This window comes from Cataglyphis hispanica, chromosome 3, assembly GCF_021464435.1.
Source record: "Cataglyphis hispanica isolate Lineage 1 chromosome 3, ULB_Chis1_1.0, whole genome shotgun sequence".
Lineage (NCBI taxonomy): Eukaryota > Metazoa > Arthropoda > Insecta > Hymenoptera > Formicidae > Cataglyphis > Cataglyphis hispanica.
In genome coordinates this window covers 4793467-4810485 of record NC_065956.1, presented here as the reverse complement: position 1 = coordinate 4810485, position 17019 = coordinate 4793467, and the positions used below count along the sequence as shown (strand labels likewise).

The window sequence follows — 17019 nt, the reverse complement described above, 5'->3', positions numbered from 1 at the left end:
TCGCGAGCCACGGCATTTTGCGGTCTCGCGATCTTATCGTCCGCGTTTTATCTCGCTACTGTTCGCATCGGCGAATGATGATTCACGCGCACGTCTAGACATCGTTATTTGCCGGAAAAGGTAATAGACACGTACGCGCAAACAATTTGCCTTCGTATATCACGCGTTCGCGACGAAGGTCGCGCTATCGCGAATGAGACGTTGCGTCAGTAGACGATCGGACGATCGCTTTGTTATGTCATTATGCTTATATATTCTAGTTCTATCCGCAAGTTACAAATCCCGGTGACACAAATAAATACCGCTCGTGAACTTCCAGCCGTTCCCAAAATGTCAATAGCCTATAACCGATTGGCGGGAAGTAGGTATTGTACAAGAGCCGCTTATGGCACACGTTTATGTGAATAGCGTTTCTTGTATACGCCAGATGTTTTCCAAGCACATCGACCTCATTTTTACTTGTAGATTAAAGTCTGGTATTTCCTTCAGAAACTTGATAAAAAAACCATCATCATTGGTAAATTTTCAATCGTTTTAAAATATTCTAAAATAATTATATATTTTTATTATTGCATGTTTAGCAGGAGAACAAAAAATTAGAAGTAGTTTTAGATTAATATATGCATATATTGATTTTTTTTCACCCCTTTCACGATAAAATATCATTTAAAAGGAGGATATAATGTTTTCAATAGATGACTTGGATTACAAATGAATTTAAGAGTTTCACCGATAATTAAGATTTCACATCTAGAAACACGAGAACCGAGAAATCAATCTACGTTACGAACAAATAATTCCGACGATCGGAAATCGAAACAATTTTCGCCCAAACGATTTGTCACGCGACGCGTGTTTTCCAACCAGCCGGGTGTCAAATTCGCCGCCGCGGCGAACGCACGGCCGAAAATTTCGACTCTCGCGATTTTGCGGCCCGTGCCGGAATTCGCGAGACGCATAAGCGCGTGTATTCGCGGCTCTGCGTGTTTACCCCCTTTTCTCCTTCTCTCTCGTCGATTGTTTTCCTCGTCGCTTGGTACGACGAGCGTGTGTCGTTCTCGTTCGTTTTTACACGACTCGCTTCCGTTTTCTTTTTTTTTTTTTTCCCCTTTTTATCTTTATTCCACGCGGGAACATCGCCACACCGCGTCCGATCGTGACCCGCTGATTTTGGCAGCGGCGCCAATGCGCCGTACTTGGACGTCGCCCAAACGTAATAAATTGCAAATCAGGTCATTGCTTCCCCGTGCGCGAGTTTAACGTTACCCGTTGGGGAAGCCTCCGGGTGTCGTTTGATTTGCGGGATTTACACAGCGCCCGCCATAGTACGTCGCCTTTCTCTCTCTCTCTCTCTCTCTCTCTTTCGTTGGCCTCGCGCCGTGGTTTAGGATGCATCATCTTTCGACGATGTACTCTCGGCAACGACGCGACAGTAGATAAACACCACGATGTCGTCGTATACGGTCGCGACACACCGGCATTTTCCACGACGGAACGAAGCGCAGTGGAGTCACATCGTGGAAAATGCCGTCGTGTCGCGCGATCGATGCTCATTCTTTTTCTCTCATTTGTATTTTTATTGTTTCAACCTCTTCGCTCTCATTTCCACTCCCAGCTATTGAGACTAACCCGTTCGCTTAATTATCACCGATGACGGAACGTGGGAAATGTACCTTAATTATGCTGATGATGCTATTTCGAGATAATAAGCAGACATGGTCGAGATAGCCATAAACGCGCATATACATATGTATATCGGAATGTTTTGATTATGGATACGTTGTAGAGCGCGTCTAGGAAAGAAATCGATTCCATGTTTTGTCTTATCTCGCAACCTGTCCGCGAGATTTTCCTTGCGAATATAAAGAGACGAGTACAGAGTACGAGAAAACAATGGCAAGTCCGCGCATGGGAGAGTAACCGGAGACCGCAGAATGCTAGACACAACATTTACTCCCACCCCGGCTTATCCCTCTTTCCCTTCTACAGACGGCGACTTCACCGCCGTCTTAAAAGGTCGGGTGGGAGGTTAAAAATGCATCGATTGAGGAAATCGTTTTCGCGAAAAATACATTTATGAATAGAGAGCCGATACTATATTAAATTTGTAGAGATTTAAATTAAAAGCAGCAATGAAAAGAAAATTAGTTTATTTATGATTCTCTCTCACTCTCTCTCTTTCTTTCCTTTTCTCTTTCCTTTCTCTCTCTTTTTATATATACTTAAATTAGATTAAGCGTAATAATAAATTTTTGCATGTTAATTGTTATCTAAACGGTGATGATTTCTATATCGAAATTCCAAGAAAGAAAATCATTGTTGAGAATGAATTTTTGACATTGCGATCGCGTATATATATTCCAAAGTCGCACCGTCACTCGGTGCATCCTTATGCAACACAGTTGGAGGCTGCACTTCTACGCTGCACGCTCGCGTGTGTCGCAATCTGACGCGGATCCGGGATGAAATAAGGACGAGAGGACATACAATGAGACGCGGAGAGGAGAGGAGAAAGCGGCATTACGTCTCGTCGGTATTCGGCAAAGAGCGGAGAGCAGACTCGACATCGTCGCCGTCGGCATCGGTGCGCGCGGGAGAAGATAGAAAGAGAGAGGGGGGGGGGAGCAGAGAGAGAGAGAGAGAGAGAGAGAGAGAGAGAGAGAGAGAGAGAGAGAAGAGCCTAGTACAGTACGCCATAATCTAATTTGCGATGCAATCTAGAATAACAATGGTTCGCGTCGCGGCGACGGCGGCGGAAAGGGGCGGGCGTGACGGCGGTACGAAACGTGCATCGCAACGTCTCGTGTAACGCCGAGAAGGAAAGACGGAACTTCCCCGCCGACTCTCTCCTCGGCGTAATCACGGGACCGGTATAACTTCCAAATTAAGTTCCCGCCGCCCGATGCCGATGGAAACCGAAGGAAGCGCGCGCGCGCGCGCGCACTCGGTGGACCCAACCGTCGACGTCCTCCGGGGCATTGCCGAGGAAGGGCTTCGCCACCGATCGATGTCGGGATGCGGCATCTCTCGCCATCGGGACGATAAATGGAGTGTACTGAGATGTATTATACTGTTTAGGCAGATTAAGATTTCATTTCGGGGAAAATAGTCTAGAGACTATTCAAATTTATTTGTGGCAAGAGAAATTGTCGCGTTGAAAAAAACTTGATCAATATTCAATAGATATTCATAAATGATTTGTCTTGAAGGGAATTAAATATTTTTCGAAGACATTTTTCTAAAGTATTTTTTATGCTAAATAACTGTAAAATTCTAGAAAACCAGAAATTAAGAAAAAAAATTTGAGAAAAGATAAATTTTTATAAATCTTTTCATTTTACAATAATAAAATATTAGAATTATTTTATCGAATTTTTCGATTAATATTTCTCAAAACTAGTATTAAAAAATATACTTCACGGAAGAGAAAAAAGACAGACAGAGAAAGAGAGAGAGAGAGAGAGAGAAAATAAAAATTATTATAAATAAATGAATTATTAATAAATTTCATTGTATTATACATTACGACATGTAAGATCTATTTTATGTAAGTAGATTGTATGTCGTTGTTTAGAACAAGATCTTCATTTGAAAACTTGCAGCGAAACTATATATATATATATTATAGACCACAGTTATAAATGAAGTTTTGTGAATCATGCTTTGCGTCACAGATTTGTCCTTGTTGTCGCGTGTTATCGCGCACATTTGGAATAATTGAATCGGGACACCAAGACGCAAAAAAAAAAAAAATAGAGGAATGAGAATTTACGTGCCGTGGCATAGTCTGTTTTTTAAATAGAAAAGAGAGAAAAGGAGGAGAAGGAGAGAGAAGGGAAAAAAAGAAAACACACCAGATAGACACAGCTGCGCCGCCGCTACCGCTGAGATAAGATATCGGAAGCTTTTTCCTAGACAGCCTTCGTCGTTCCACGAATCGCGTAATAATCTCGTCGAAGGTCGACAACGTTACCGATAACGACCTCCGTTGGATAAGAAATCGCGCTTCCCTTTTTTTTCCCCCCCTCTTTTGATCTACGCTTAATTCTCTTCGTGTCCAGCAAACTATGTATTATCGTATTTGCAATGATAAGAACGCGTCTATTTTGCCTGGCGGAAAGAAGCGCGCGTGCCTTTTGAACTCGTGACGCGCGATATCAAGAATGTGTAACGAGAGACCGACCGATTGTTCGGCGAAATGCGACAGAAAGTAATAAGAACGAGAACCATTCCGTTGGAATGTGATACGACTCGTTTGAATCGTTATTTGTATAAAGAAGCTATTCGACGAACTCGGTCAAGTCTGCTAAAATTAGTACGACGTATACAGTTTCAACGAATATGCGGAAGTTTGTTTCGAAAAAGTTTTATTTCGAACAGCTTCGAGATAAAATGTAATAATTCCTATATAAATCCGTCAATGACGCGGTTTACTGCAAATTCTTCTGTTATCGTTAAAAATTCTCTATCTCATGCACAATGTTCACTAATATTAGATATTTTATTTTCCAGAGACAGGTAGATATATATACATACATATGTATAAGAAAAGAGAATTAAACACACCTTTTGCGTGCTATTCTCTAGTTATATCATGTATCGATATAAGTGACAGCGGAATATGTCCTATGACAATATAATGGAATTAAATTCTCAAAATTTTTCACGCGAAAACAATGCGCGATGAAGTGATACTCACCGGTGTATCAGGATGATGGCAATGATCCTGAAGCAGAAGACAACGCTGTAACGGCGGCGGCGGTGGCTCGGCGCGACGATGTCGGTGACGATGATGGTGATGCCGATGATGATAATGAAGAATCGAAGCGGAAGAGGAGGAAACGGAGCCGGGTGGGACCGGCTCGTGCACCATCAGCCGACGATGATGAAGATGACGCGATATCGTCGCCAGGACACCCACCAGTGCTCCAACTATCAGCACGAGCGCCGCCGAGACGATATAGCCGCTCGCACTCACTGCAAACAACAATCGGACATTATGATTAATAAATAAAATCTCCATGGGAAATTTCGTCAATCTGCGTAACTTTCAATTTTATCTATTTCATATCACGATTTCTTAATGACAAGAAATTGTCGTTCATAGCAAATTATTTGACACATGTGAAAGAAACTCTCTCTGTTGTGATGAATTTTATATACAGGGTGTCTCCAAAGTTTGAGCCAGTTCCTTGGATCTCGAAAACGGCTTTAAACATGGAAAAACGTTTCAGATAAAACTTGACTTAAGTCCATATTTTCATCATCTTCCTCCTTAATATCACAACTTTTGTCTGAAACGTTATTCCATATCTAAAGTCGTTTGAGAAAGCTAGAGGATTGGGTCAAACTCTAAAAATACCTTGTATAATCAATATATCAAAGATAATTAATTAATATATTTTAATCTAATATTGCACAAAATGGTAAAAAAGACATATCAAGAATTTATTAATAGAATATATTTTACTTAAAGATATCTAAATAAATATTTATTCTTTTATTGTCCCAGTTCGTTTATAATAAAATTAAATAATACATATTAATATAAGAATTAAAGATACACAAATCTCTATCTTTTCTTACCATATAATTTACCACATAATGTGTGTAAATTATATACACATATACATATAAAAAATGCAATATAATAATTCCAACAATATACTATGTATGTAGTAATAAAAATGAGAATAAGATACATGTTATATCAATAATGTGAGTAGAAAAAATAATAATTTGTTACTTACAGAAATGTATGATGTAAAGATAAATAGTGTTAATACTGCCTGTATTTTCGCGTGTCGTGTGTCTCAGGACTAACTGTATGTTAGAACTCAACGATCGCGACGCAAGTCATGTCCTATGCACGGTTCGCCGAGTCGGCACACATATCATCGACACGTGGAAACGATTAAATGTCATTTTCCTTGCTGCTGTCAAGGACTCGCGAACATAATCGCGCTCGTAAAGACGCGTCTCGCGTCTAGCATGTACGGAGAGCAAGTCGTCGTAATCAGTCAAGTAATATCGTTTCATCAAAGCATGCAGCAAAACGCATATAAATCAAAAGAAACACGTATTTGGTGTGGTATGTGATAATAAATTCGTTAGAGAGCGGATTTTCACTAATTGGCGTCTGATTATACGATACATTCGCATTTAATTCCAAGTGAAATGATAAATAGATCCTGTCTCCTTTTAGCATTCTGACAAAAATCTTTATTAAAATTTCCATAAAAGTGTTCAGTTATCAAATCATTTATCTTAACGGGTGTCATGTACCATTAATAAGGTATAACCAATTAATCCATTATCAGACCTATTCTTAAAATAAAAATTTGATCATGTTCAAAATGATTTCAAAGATAATTTTTCCTTCGCATTTTTTTCGAAAAATCATTATATATTGTTGAAAAATTATATAATCTCTCTGAGACTTTTAAAGAATGACAATTCTTTATGAGCTAATATTCTTTACTATTGAATTCTTAATTTTTCGATAAATATTTAAAAATCGAAATTAATAGAGCACATAAGGATGTTTTGGCTGTAATAGTCAAAAAATAGTCAAAAAACTTAAAAAAGAAATATATTTCTTACGTTTATATTGTTTGAAAAATCAAATAAATGAATCCAGATTATAAAAAGAATTAAAGTATCACAAAAAAATATTTTTTTAACGTCTTTGTAAAAGAAAATAGTTGCAATTAATTTTCTCTAATTTATGACTATTTAAAACTCTTAATCGTGAATACCCCCTGAAATCAACTATAAGAAATAAAGAAAAACGAGTAATTTACAGAAAGAGAGAAAGAAAAAGATAATATTTTTCTACAATTTTTAGTAAATAATTTTTAAACGAATAGGTAGATTTAAATCGAGTTTTGCTCAAATATTTATTAGATTAATTTTTTTTAATATGTGTACAAATTTTTATTTCGTTGGCAATGTTTTTTCCTTCAAATTTTTTCCGTCCATTTGTCAATAAACATTATACGCGATTTTCCGTAAGAATCAATACTACAAACTTAAATAATTTTCATAATTTGTTAATAGAATTGTGTTCAGGTTTTGCACAGATACTCAGAAGAAATAATAGAACAGTCTACGAAATTTTCATGCTTTTGTCAATGTTTTGACATATGACACATACATCCTTAATGTGTCGGGATCAACAAGAAATTTCACGAAAAGGATAGACTCTCGAGTCGCAGAAGGGCCGCCGGACCATTCTTATCGAGATCTCGCGATCCCTTTTCGAGCATCGTACGGTCTGATCGCGAAACATCGTTCGGCTCCGCGAACGTCAACGTCGGCAGGTGCATCGAGAGATCGAGCGACCGTATCTTCCCTCCCCTTCACGCCGGCCGCCTCTCGGTAGCGATCGCGGAACAGCTTCTCGGTCTCTCCGGCTTCGTTCGATGCGCGATGGCCTCCACCGCTTCCTTGTTCTCCTCCTCTTCTACCGCGTGGCAGGGACACGCGTGTCCGTGCGCGTGTCTCGGGGCTCCAGGGAGATACAGCTCGGATGCAGCGCGGCGAAGGACCGATGATGACGAGATTGAGAGAGCAGGGACGGACGGGTTACGAATATTCGTCGAACCGGCGATTTATATCGATGCTCGCGTCACGTCGCTTTCCTTAACCGTTTGTCTTTGTGATTCGATATAAAGCAGTTTGTCCTTTTTTTTTGTAATAAATTCTGTCGATGAATTTTTTAATTTTGACAAAATGCGAGAATAAAATAGTAATCTTTCATGACATTATTTGATTATGTAGAAAAATTTAGTAATGGCTCGAGTTATATTGATAAAGTTTAAATAGAAGAATTAAGATGTAGACTGCATCAAAAATTAATTTTTGAAATAATTTAAAACAAAAAAATGTGCCCTTTCAAAACTTGTTTGTATCGGATATGAATAATTTAATTCATTCGTATCGTTATAGCACGAGCAAGTTCGGCTATAATTCCAAGAATAGCCACGATGTTTCGATGTCACGCATATTTACTGTATAAAGTTCTTTTTATTATGTTAGTGAAAATCAAAAATTGAATTCAAATCAATTTTAAATCTAAAAAATTCAAATATAATTCTCCAGATACAAATTTCTATCATACTCTTCTTTGCGGGAAAAATTCTGTAAATCTATTTTCCAGTTTCGACATAAAAATAATAATAAATAAATAAAAATCATGAATTCTTTACATGTTACATGTACATATTATATATCGAAAATCGATCGAAAATATTCAACATCGATACTTCGCAAACCAAGTAAGCATACCTATACCTACCCACGCGGCCCTGATTGAAAGGCAGAGCGAGAGCGAGCACGACGAGAACTCGGCAGAAAAAGAAGGGGGCGGAGGAGGAGGAGGAGGAGGAGGAGGAGGAGGAGGGAGGAGGAGGAGGAGGTGGTGGTGGTACGTCGAGCGAACTGAAGAGGAGGTGAGGTGAGCTGTGCAGAGCATGCGGTGCACCAGACAAAAAATGATGAGCCGCGGTGGGGACCAGACGGGGGGCAAAAACACGCGACGAGGCCCAAAGCCCAGGCGCTGCGGGCCCCTCGTTTGAACGACTCTCCCCCTCTCACACCTCTTCCCTCATTCGATGAGCACTGTGTACGTGTGTGCGTATGCACGTATGCACTGCGCGGCTTCGCCGAGTGCATCCACGAGTATCGCGTGCATCGCGATACGATGACCGAGACTCCGCGATTGTTCGAGCTAGGGATGTTGAAAAGAGAAATCGAGTATATATATATATATATTTTTTTTAAATATATACCTATGTATGTATGTATGTATGTATGTATGTATGTATGTATGTATGTATGTATGTGTGTATATATATATATATATATATATATATATATATATATATATATATAATTATTCATAAAAAAATATATTTACAGCAATATTTTTTACAACTCATTATTATAATTATTTCTTGAAGACTTTCTCGTTTTATCATACATCTATTTGAAACTTAATCTATTAATATATTAATTAATATGAAAGCAATAATATCGTTAAAGAACTGAGTAAAAAATTTTCAAAAAATAATAAAATTTAATACAATATTAATGGAGCGAGAGTATGAAATTATTCTCTCCATAGTTTACGATCAATTTCAATTTCGAGACTCAACTCAATTAGCCTAGCGATTAGGCTATCAACAACGTACGAAACGTACCGTATACACGTCTGCGTATATTCCCTCGAGAATGAGTCGACGTTATAGAGCGGCGCGATTGCGAGGGCCCTCGGTCTTATCTTGAGCTTTCTTGCTCTCCGTTATCACATCGTCTCGTGCGGATTCGCCGCTCTTTGTGCCGAGTCTTGAGTGCCGCCTATTTGGAGTGCTGCGAGACAAAGAGCGCATCGCTCCGCACTTGCTTGGAGAAGAAGACTAGCAACGGCCTGGACGAGACAAGGTGCGCCTCGCGTATGAGGATAGATTGGAAAATAGAGTCGGATAATAGAGGCGCGCACACACACGTTAACGAGCAAAAGGGAGAAGACAATACGTCCCGTCGTCGTAATCTATGAGTTGGAGACTGCGAGGAGAGACTTGCCACGCGATTCGCCATCTTCGCGATAAACTAAAAAGCACAGACTTCTATCTAATAAACTAGTCTGCTAACACGGTTACATTTCACACAAGAACATGTGAAGCAAGGGCAGTCATTTACAATTGAACAGAATATCGATGAATTCGATCGATGTCATTCATTCATTTTTTAAGCGTATATGTCTAAAATATTTTAAAAAGCAAAAATACAATTAATACTATCTGGTGTATATATAGTGCATGTATAAAAAAAATATTAATGACTTGTAGCATATTTGATGACTGATGACTTTCCTTTTAAAAATAAAAATCGATTGATAGCCTGGTTGAATGCGATCAAAAGACAAAATTGGATTCAGTAAATATACTACCAATCTGTAATAAACATTTTACTGCAAATGATTATTTTCATAGTCCAGAGATTCAGAAGATATATTTAAAATCAACAGCAAATATATATATATATATATATATATATATATATATATATATATTTGCTGTTATATTTAAAAAAAAACATTTGTTTTTTTTATCTCGGAGATATGGATTAATAAAAATAATTTTATATAACAATATAATTTAGGGAAGAAGATAGTATTATTTTTTTTCCATAACCTTAAGCAATATTTTATGCCTTCTCATTCTTCTTTGAATTTTAATGGAAGATTCTCCCATGGATTTAAGATCTTTGATCGATTATATTGTCGGATAGAAAAGCGTCAAACTATTAATATTCTGCGAGTTATAAGCAATATCAGATTTTAAGAGGGATATAATAGCAAATATTCCCAACGAAGAATGTAATTAAGTGGGAAAACTGGCAGATAAGAAGTGCGGATATCGATGCGCGAACTTTATTATTGTTAAATTGTTAAATTAACAAAAGAAAATGTTTAAAAAATATTCAGTTTCAGACCGTTTTTTAATCCATCTTTAGAATATAAATATATATATATATATAAAGATTACATTGAAATTTAAAAATATTGTAATTAATGCTCGATGAGGCAAAATTTTCGGCAATGTACGACAAGGACAGATCGCAGACAGGAGAAGAGAGGAGGGGAGGGGAGGGGCGAGGGGGAGGGGGAGAAATCGAGAAATGATGGCACGTGCAGTACGAGCCGGCGCGTCTACCCGCGTGAAACGCGACGCCAGACTAAACACTAATACGGATATCGGATTCCGAAAGACGCTTAAACAATGACTTTTTTTATTTTAAAATAGTCCGCGGGGTCGTGTTTCCCGGTCGTATTTTGTTGCCATGTGCATTACGATATATCCAGCGGGATGCCACGAGACGGTATGCCGGATTAAAGCCGTATCTTCTCTCGCGCTACTTTGTCAACTAAATCACGCGGCAAGGGATTTAATGTGTCTCCTTTTCAGTTTAATATCTCGTTCTCTAACGGATATACGAGCGATCCATCCGCGCGCGTGGAAAGTCAGACGCTTTGCATTGCGCCCGACCAATGGAGATCTAAAGTGGAAGACGCGGTGAATCTCGCGATTCCTATCACTATTGTCCCGTCGGTGCACGCGGCTTCTCGTTAAAACATCTTTAATGATCTCTCTGTTCAACGACGATCTGCGGCTGTCGAGAGAGGTGCGCCTAATGATGTTCTCGCTTTCATTCGGCAGCGAGAATTTCGCCTGGCATCGACTCCGTTCATGAATCCCTCCAAATCAATCTGTTCGCTTCTCCTTAAACTTCGCAAAAATTCTAAATAAAATCGACGTGGAAAGCAAAGAGCTGAAATTAATTTGTTTTATTTCCGTTCCTTCTTTCATCTCGAGACATGAAACAATAATTTTTTTCCAGTCTTTTTTAAAGTTCACGTAAAAGGGTTAAACGAGGAACGGGGGAGGGGGGAGAGGGGAGTTCGCAAGAGCGAGGCGGCGAAAAAAAGGAGCAAACTTTTAATTGATCCTCCGCGCGGCGAGGAAGGAAGTTAAAAAACGGCTCGCACCCACGCAACGGCTGTCCACGTGCGGGAATGTGTAGGTGAAGTGTACGGAGGGAGGGTGAGGGGAGGAGGAGGTGGAGAAAGAGGAGGCTGTCGTAGAGAGTGCCGGTACGGTCAGATTGCGAGGACCGAAGCTGGCCAAGGCCAGAACGCGGTGATGCCGGGGTGGATTATTTTTAGCGCTCTTCCTACTATTGTACAAAGCGCGCGGAGTCTGTCGAGTGTCTAGGCGAGAGCTAGTTCGCTTCAATTACACGCGTTTCGGTGCACATGTTGCATCCTAACTTATCTTTCGCGGATGGAAACCCTATAGATCCTGTTCGCTGTTATAGCGGCGGCTAATATTCAACGATATTTTTCTCATCGAGATAAAATTTCACAAATTTCAACTGAGAGGAAATATATACAAAATATTAATACAAAGCGAGTGAAATCTTTGCTATATATCTATCTAGTTCTCTCGCGTTTTTCTCCGCGCGAGGAACATTTTCCCACGATATAGTTGATATAGTTTGATGGATTTTAAATTGCATGAAAAAATGTCTAGATGACATTTTGCTCGAATATATTCTTTTAAACATTATTACTGGGAGTTTTTCTTTACAAATTAGATGCAATTTTGTAACTGAATCGATGTTCTCTAAAAAAGGCCAGAGTTTTCGAAAAAATTTTCTATAACAGAAATTCTTTAGTAAATGTTTTTATCTTTTTACAATACGGATCATAAATATATGATATTTTGGAAAAATAATAAAGCTGTTCTTTTTCGAAAAAAATATCAAAATTGAATAAAATATAATGACCGAGTATACAAATTCTTGAGTGGATTTTTTAATGCTAAAGTAGATTCAAAAATTATTTTTTTACATATTACATTTTATATGTTAAAAAAATGTATTTCCAAAAATAATACAAATATTTAATATAATATTAATATAACATTTAACAATTTAATTCAACGGTGAAAGATTGCAAAAGATGAATAATTATTGTACTTATTTTTAGATGCTTTTAAAACATATTACACACGACTTTCATATAAAGGATGAAGATTGATTCGTGCGTCAGAGCGTCGAACATCTGTACGCACGATGACCGTGCGATTAATCGCAATTTCCGGGAACGTCCGTTTCTTTGGCACTTGACACCGATTACCTCGGTCTGGACGGATCGTCGCGTCGCGGCGGAACACGGGGCCGACCCCGACGAGAGAGACTGACGTGACGCAATCGACGTACGCGTGACACACATTAGTAGCGCGTAACTCTATAGCGTTAGGTGTTACGCCTCGTGCCGTCGACAAGTGCGTCCTTGGCCAGCGGACGGACAGATAGATAGACATTCGCGCTAAACGTCAAGTAGTCTTGCACGGGATGTTCGCGAGACGGCCGCGTTTTCGTCGACGCGACGAATATTACGATGCAGGGTAACGTTTTGAAAGATGAAGTAATAAAACACGTGGCCCCTGCCGTCCCTTATTCTCGAGGATCTGGAACGATGAATGAAACGATGCGATGGTGACTGTTTCCCGCGGTCGAATGAGATCTGACAAATTCCACAAACACGGAGATGTATACGTCATCTCGCTAAGAAAATATTTCTCAAATTTTTTTCGTACACTTTGAAAAATATTTTAGAAAAATAACGATCTCTCTCTCTCTCTCTCTCTCTCTCTTTCTGGTAACATAAATCGCAGTATGACATTTGAAACTCTTGATGCTTGAAATAAGTAGAATTTGAAAAACAGTTTGTCAACTGGGAAAATAAAATTTTATCTCTAGAAGAATGTTTTCTCTGGAATTTAAAGTTTAGAAGGAATACGAATCTTCCTCTGTGATCTTTCTCTCTCTCTCTCTCTCTCTCTCTCTCTCTCTCTCTGTATTTTTATTTTCAAACTCTTACAACGAAACTGTAATATTTTCGTGAGACAAAAGAGATGTAATAGTTAAATGCAAAATGCAAAAGTATAAACCTTTCTCTCGTGAGAGAAGAAATATTTCTCTAATTTTCATTTTTGCAATTATAATCTCGATGTATAATGTTAGAAAACTAAGAAATAGAATGAACTATATTCTCTCTCTCGTGCAAGTGCAGTCTCTTTATTCTTGAGTCTTTAGAGCCTCTCTATTTTAGGTCAACACGATGCAATCCCTCGCTGTCACATCGCGGCGAAGCACGCGCGAGTATCGCTGTTGCAAGAGGAAAAACTGAAAGTGCGACCGCGGAATGTAAATAATACGAGGCGCGCCCGGCGGGGCGATTCCTGTTTTCGCGCGCGTCATCGTCTCGAGGAGCGCGAAGCTGAAGGCTGTGCCCCGAAGGTGGTGGAAGGCAAAAAAAAAGAAAAAAAAAAAAAAAAGAAGAGGGAAACGCCGATCGCATACCGAGTCGCGGTCGAACGTGGTAAATGAAACGAAGATAGGGATCGGAAAAACGAAAAGCCGAGCCCGCTCGAGCGTGAATTGGATCGAAATTAGCGATCTCGCAGGGCTCGCTAGGACCGGTCCCGGATCTCATCAAACGGCCATCAACTTCCCTACCTACCCGACTACCGATTACAAACTACGAATGGCTATGAATATCTACCGACCGACGGTGCAGCGAGAGATGCACGCGGCTTGCATCTCGAAGACGATGCCGCGGAGAGCGAGAATCTATCCCACGATCGTCTCAGTTCGCGAGCACCGTCATTTTCCGCATTCCTTCTGCTACGCATAATTACGCGTATCTTTCCTTGAGAAATGGCGCGATTACGCCAAGTTTCTACAGTAATGTGGCGCAGGCAGCGCGCTAATATTTATGTCTAGAATATCCTGAAACGTGTCTTTAACATTTTTACCTCTCTTATGCACTGCTAAAAATAATTTTTTTAATTTTATCCGCGTAAAAATTATGCATTAAATACTTGCAATTGTGCACAAGCGAGACGATAATTTTTTATTCATTGGATAACCAGCAAATGTTACATAACAATTAAACGAAATATCGCGTACTACATGTATAAACAAATTTTTATACATTTATTCTTAATAATTGTCTCCAACTATTCAAAACTATATGAAAAAAGTATATAATATCATATTAAAAATAATTAAATTTTATGGTAATTTTAATTGTAAATGTACGTTTATAAAAAAGTACGGATATTTTGATCAGAATTATTATTTAAAATATTCAATGTGATATGTGGCGTCGCGGATTAACAAAACCAAGATGGCAATGTTACGTGAAAAGACCTCGCATTATACGCATCATTAATTATCGCATCTTGCACAAGAATTTCATAAAAGTGCAACGACTATTCTCGCAAGATGTTTAAATGCCGAAGCGGATTTACGAGCGTAGGGGCAATGAGTGGAAAGCATTATTTACTGCGTTAAACTCCGTTCGCGCGCAGACTAAGCCGTCTCGATTGCATAACGACATAAACAGCCGGTGTAATAGTGGCTCAAGGTCTATTATACGCATATGCATTGCATCAGTCGGCGCGATTTTAACAAGTTACATCGCCACGCTCGGCACGTAAACCCATCTCCCAATCTCGCATATTAATTGATTTCCATCAATATAAGTTTCGTCTCAAAGATCTATCCGATATAATTTAGTTACACTAAATATTCAATGCATATATATATATATATATATATATATATATATATATATATATATAGAGAGAGAGAGAGAGAGAGAGAGAGATAAATATTCTTAAACCACACACATAATATTCCTTTTTATCGCTCTTATACTCGATAAAGATATTTATTTCAAAATTAATTTTCCTTTTTTTTTGATTTTGTAAATTATGCAACTATATGTTTAAGGTCAAGGTTTTCGTACCGACGGTTTTATAATTATTTCTCGCGCATGTATATAGGGAACAGATATATTATAACGGGACATTTTCTATATTTACGTATAACGTAATCGCCGCAATCATCATGCAACGCACAACGGAACAATAAACGGTCTGTGAATTTCATTTCGTCATGCTCTTTGATATACGATACTGTCTGGCTGATTGGTTATCCAATTGTGCAGCTTTTTAAGAATAGACCTTCGTTCAAGGACCTTGGCCGAGCAGACGAGGACCAGACGTGCCCGCGGCGCGTGGACAGACGACTAGCTGTATTTCGCCAACACAAGTTATCCGCTCGTTTTCACACTCACGCGCGTGTGTGTGTGTATGTGTGTGTTTATCCTTCTCTCACACGTAGCAAAACAATTCTTAAGCCAAGTTTATACTTATTTTATCACGTTTTATTGAATTTCCGAAAAATAGCTATGATTTATGTGCAAAATTTTAACATATGTTCTTTTATTCGATAAATTTAAAAATTGTACATAATTATATATTAGATAGTGTGTGTGTGTGTGTGTGTGTGTGTCAAAAATGCTTGACAGATATTTAACATAATTAAATATATGAGTATATATTTTTTTCCTTTTATTTTTTGAATAATTATATTTCAATATAAATAATGTGACTAAGAAAATAAAAATACTATTTTCAATACGCGTCAAATCGAACGCAATGTATATACCAGGATTAAAATTCATCTCAATTAAGAGCCTATGTAAACATGTTCTTATTTTTATCACCTTGTGATTCATGTTCTCTACAGTAATTATGGTTTATTATTGCATCTGTCACTGTACCACACAAGTTTGACTGATGCGTCATATTGCTTAGCATTCCACAGCAGGGATTCCCAAATTTTTCAGTTCTTTCTCAAGCTCAAATATATTGTCGAAAATATAACAACTATTATATTAACAATTACATATGTGCCTTATGTATGATATAAATTTTTGTACATATCTTAGTTAAAAGCATTAAACACATTAAACAATGAAATGATTTAAAAATATCTATTTTTGGCATCTTCAATAACTCTTATTTAATTTTCTGTCAGTTTAAAAGAATATAATGTAAATTTCTTACATAATTATTCTATAATTTATTCCAAAAAATAAATGCGATTAATCATGTTCTTACATCGTAAAAGAATCTATAAAAAATTAAATTTACATATATATAGTATAAAAGAACTTTGTTTCTATATTTTACGCGTCTCTTCTATCAATTGAATATTTTTACATTTCGTTTAAAATTTTTCCACAACTCCGCCCTGCTTCTCAAGCAACATATCCCCAGTTTGGGAACCAGTGCACTGGAGTGATGCACGTGAATAGAGCGCTGACATCCGTCAGAGTTGCAAACGAGAGCAGCACGCACGCGCTTCCCTTTCCTCGCGTTTCATCGTCATTCGACCAAGCTATTGTTTCTTCCATATCAGTGCTGACAGATCATGTCTCGCTCTCCTAACATTGATTTGACACGTGTCAATGTCGATGCGTGTACCGCGGCTTCGCACCTCCCGCAAGAACGAAACGTGTCGATGACGCGACGTGAATATATGATCCAAGAAAGATTAATCTTTTTAAAATTTCCGACAAACTTTTTTCCCGCT

The 17019-nt window shown here is 38.3% G+C and overlaps 1 protein-coding gene across 1 annotated transcript in view; it reads right to left on the bottom strand.

Annotated features, from left to right (window-relative positions):
• Positions 1-17019, bottom strand: part of LOC126859461 (histone-lysine N-methyltransferase Suv4-20-like) — a 73557-nt gene that overhangs the window by 48426 nt on the left and 8112 nt on the right. The window contains exon 2 of the mRNA XM_050610776.1: positions 4700-4977. Within this exon, the coding sequence (XP_050466733.1) occupies positions 4700-4977 (278 nt within the window). The remainder of the gene's footprint in view (positions 1-4699; positions 4978-17019) is intronic.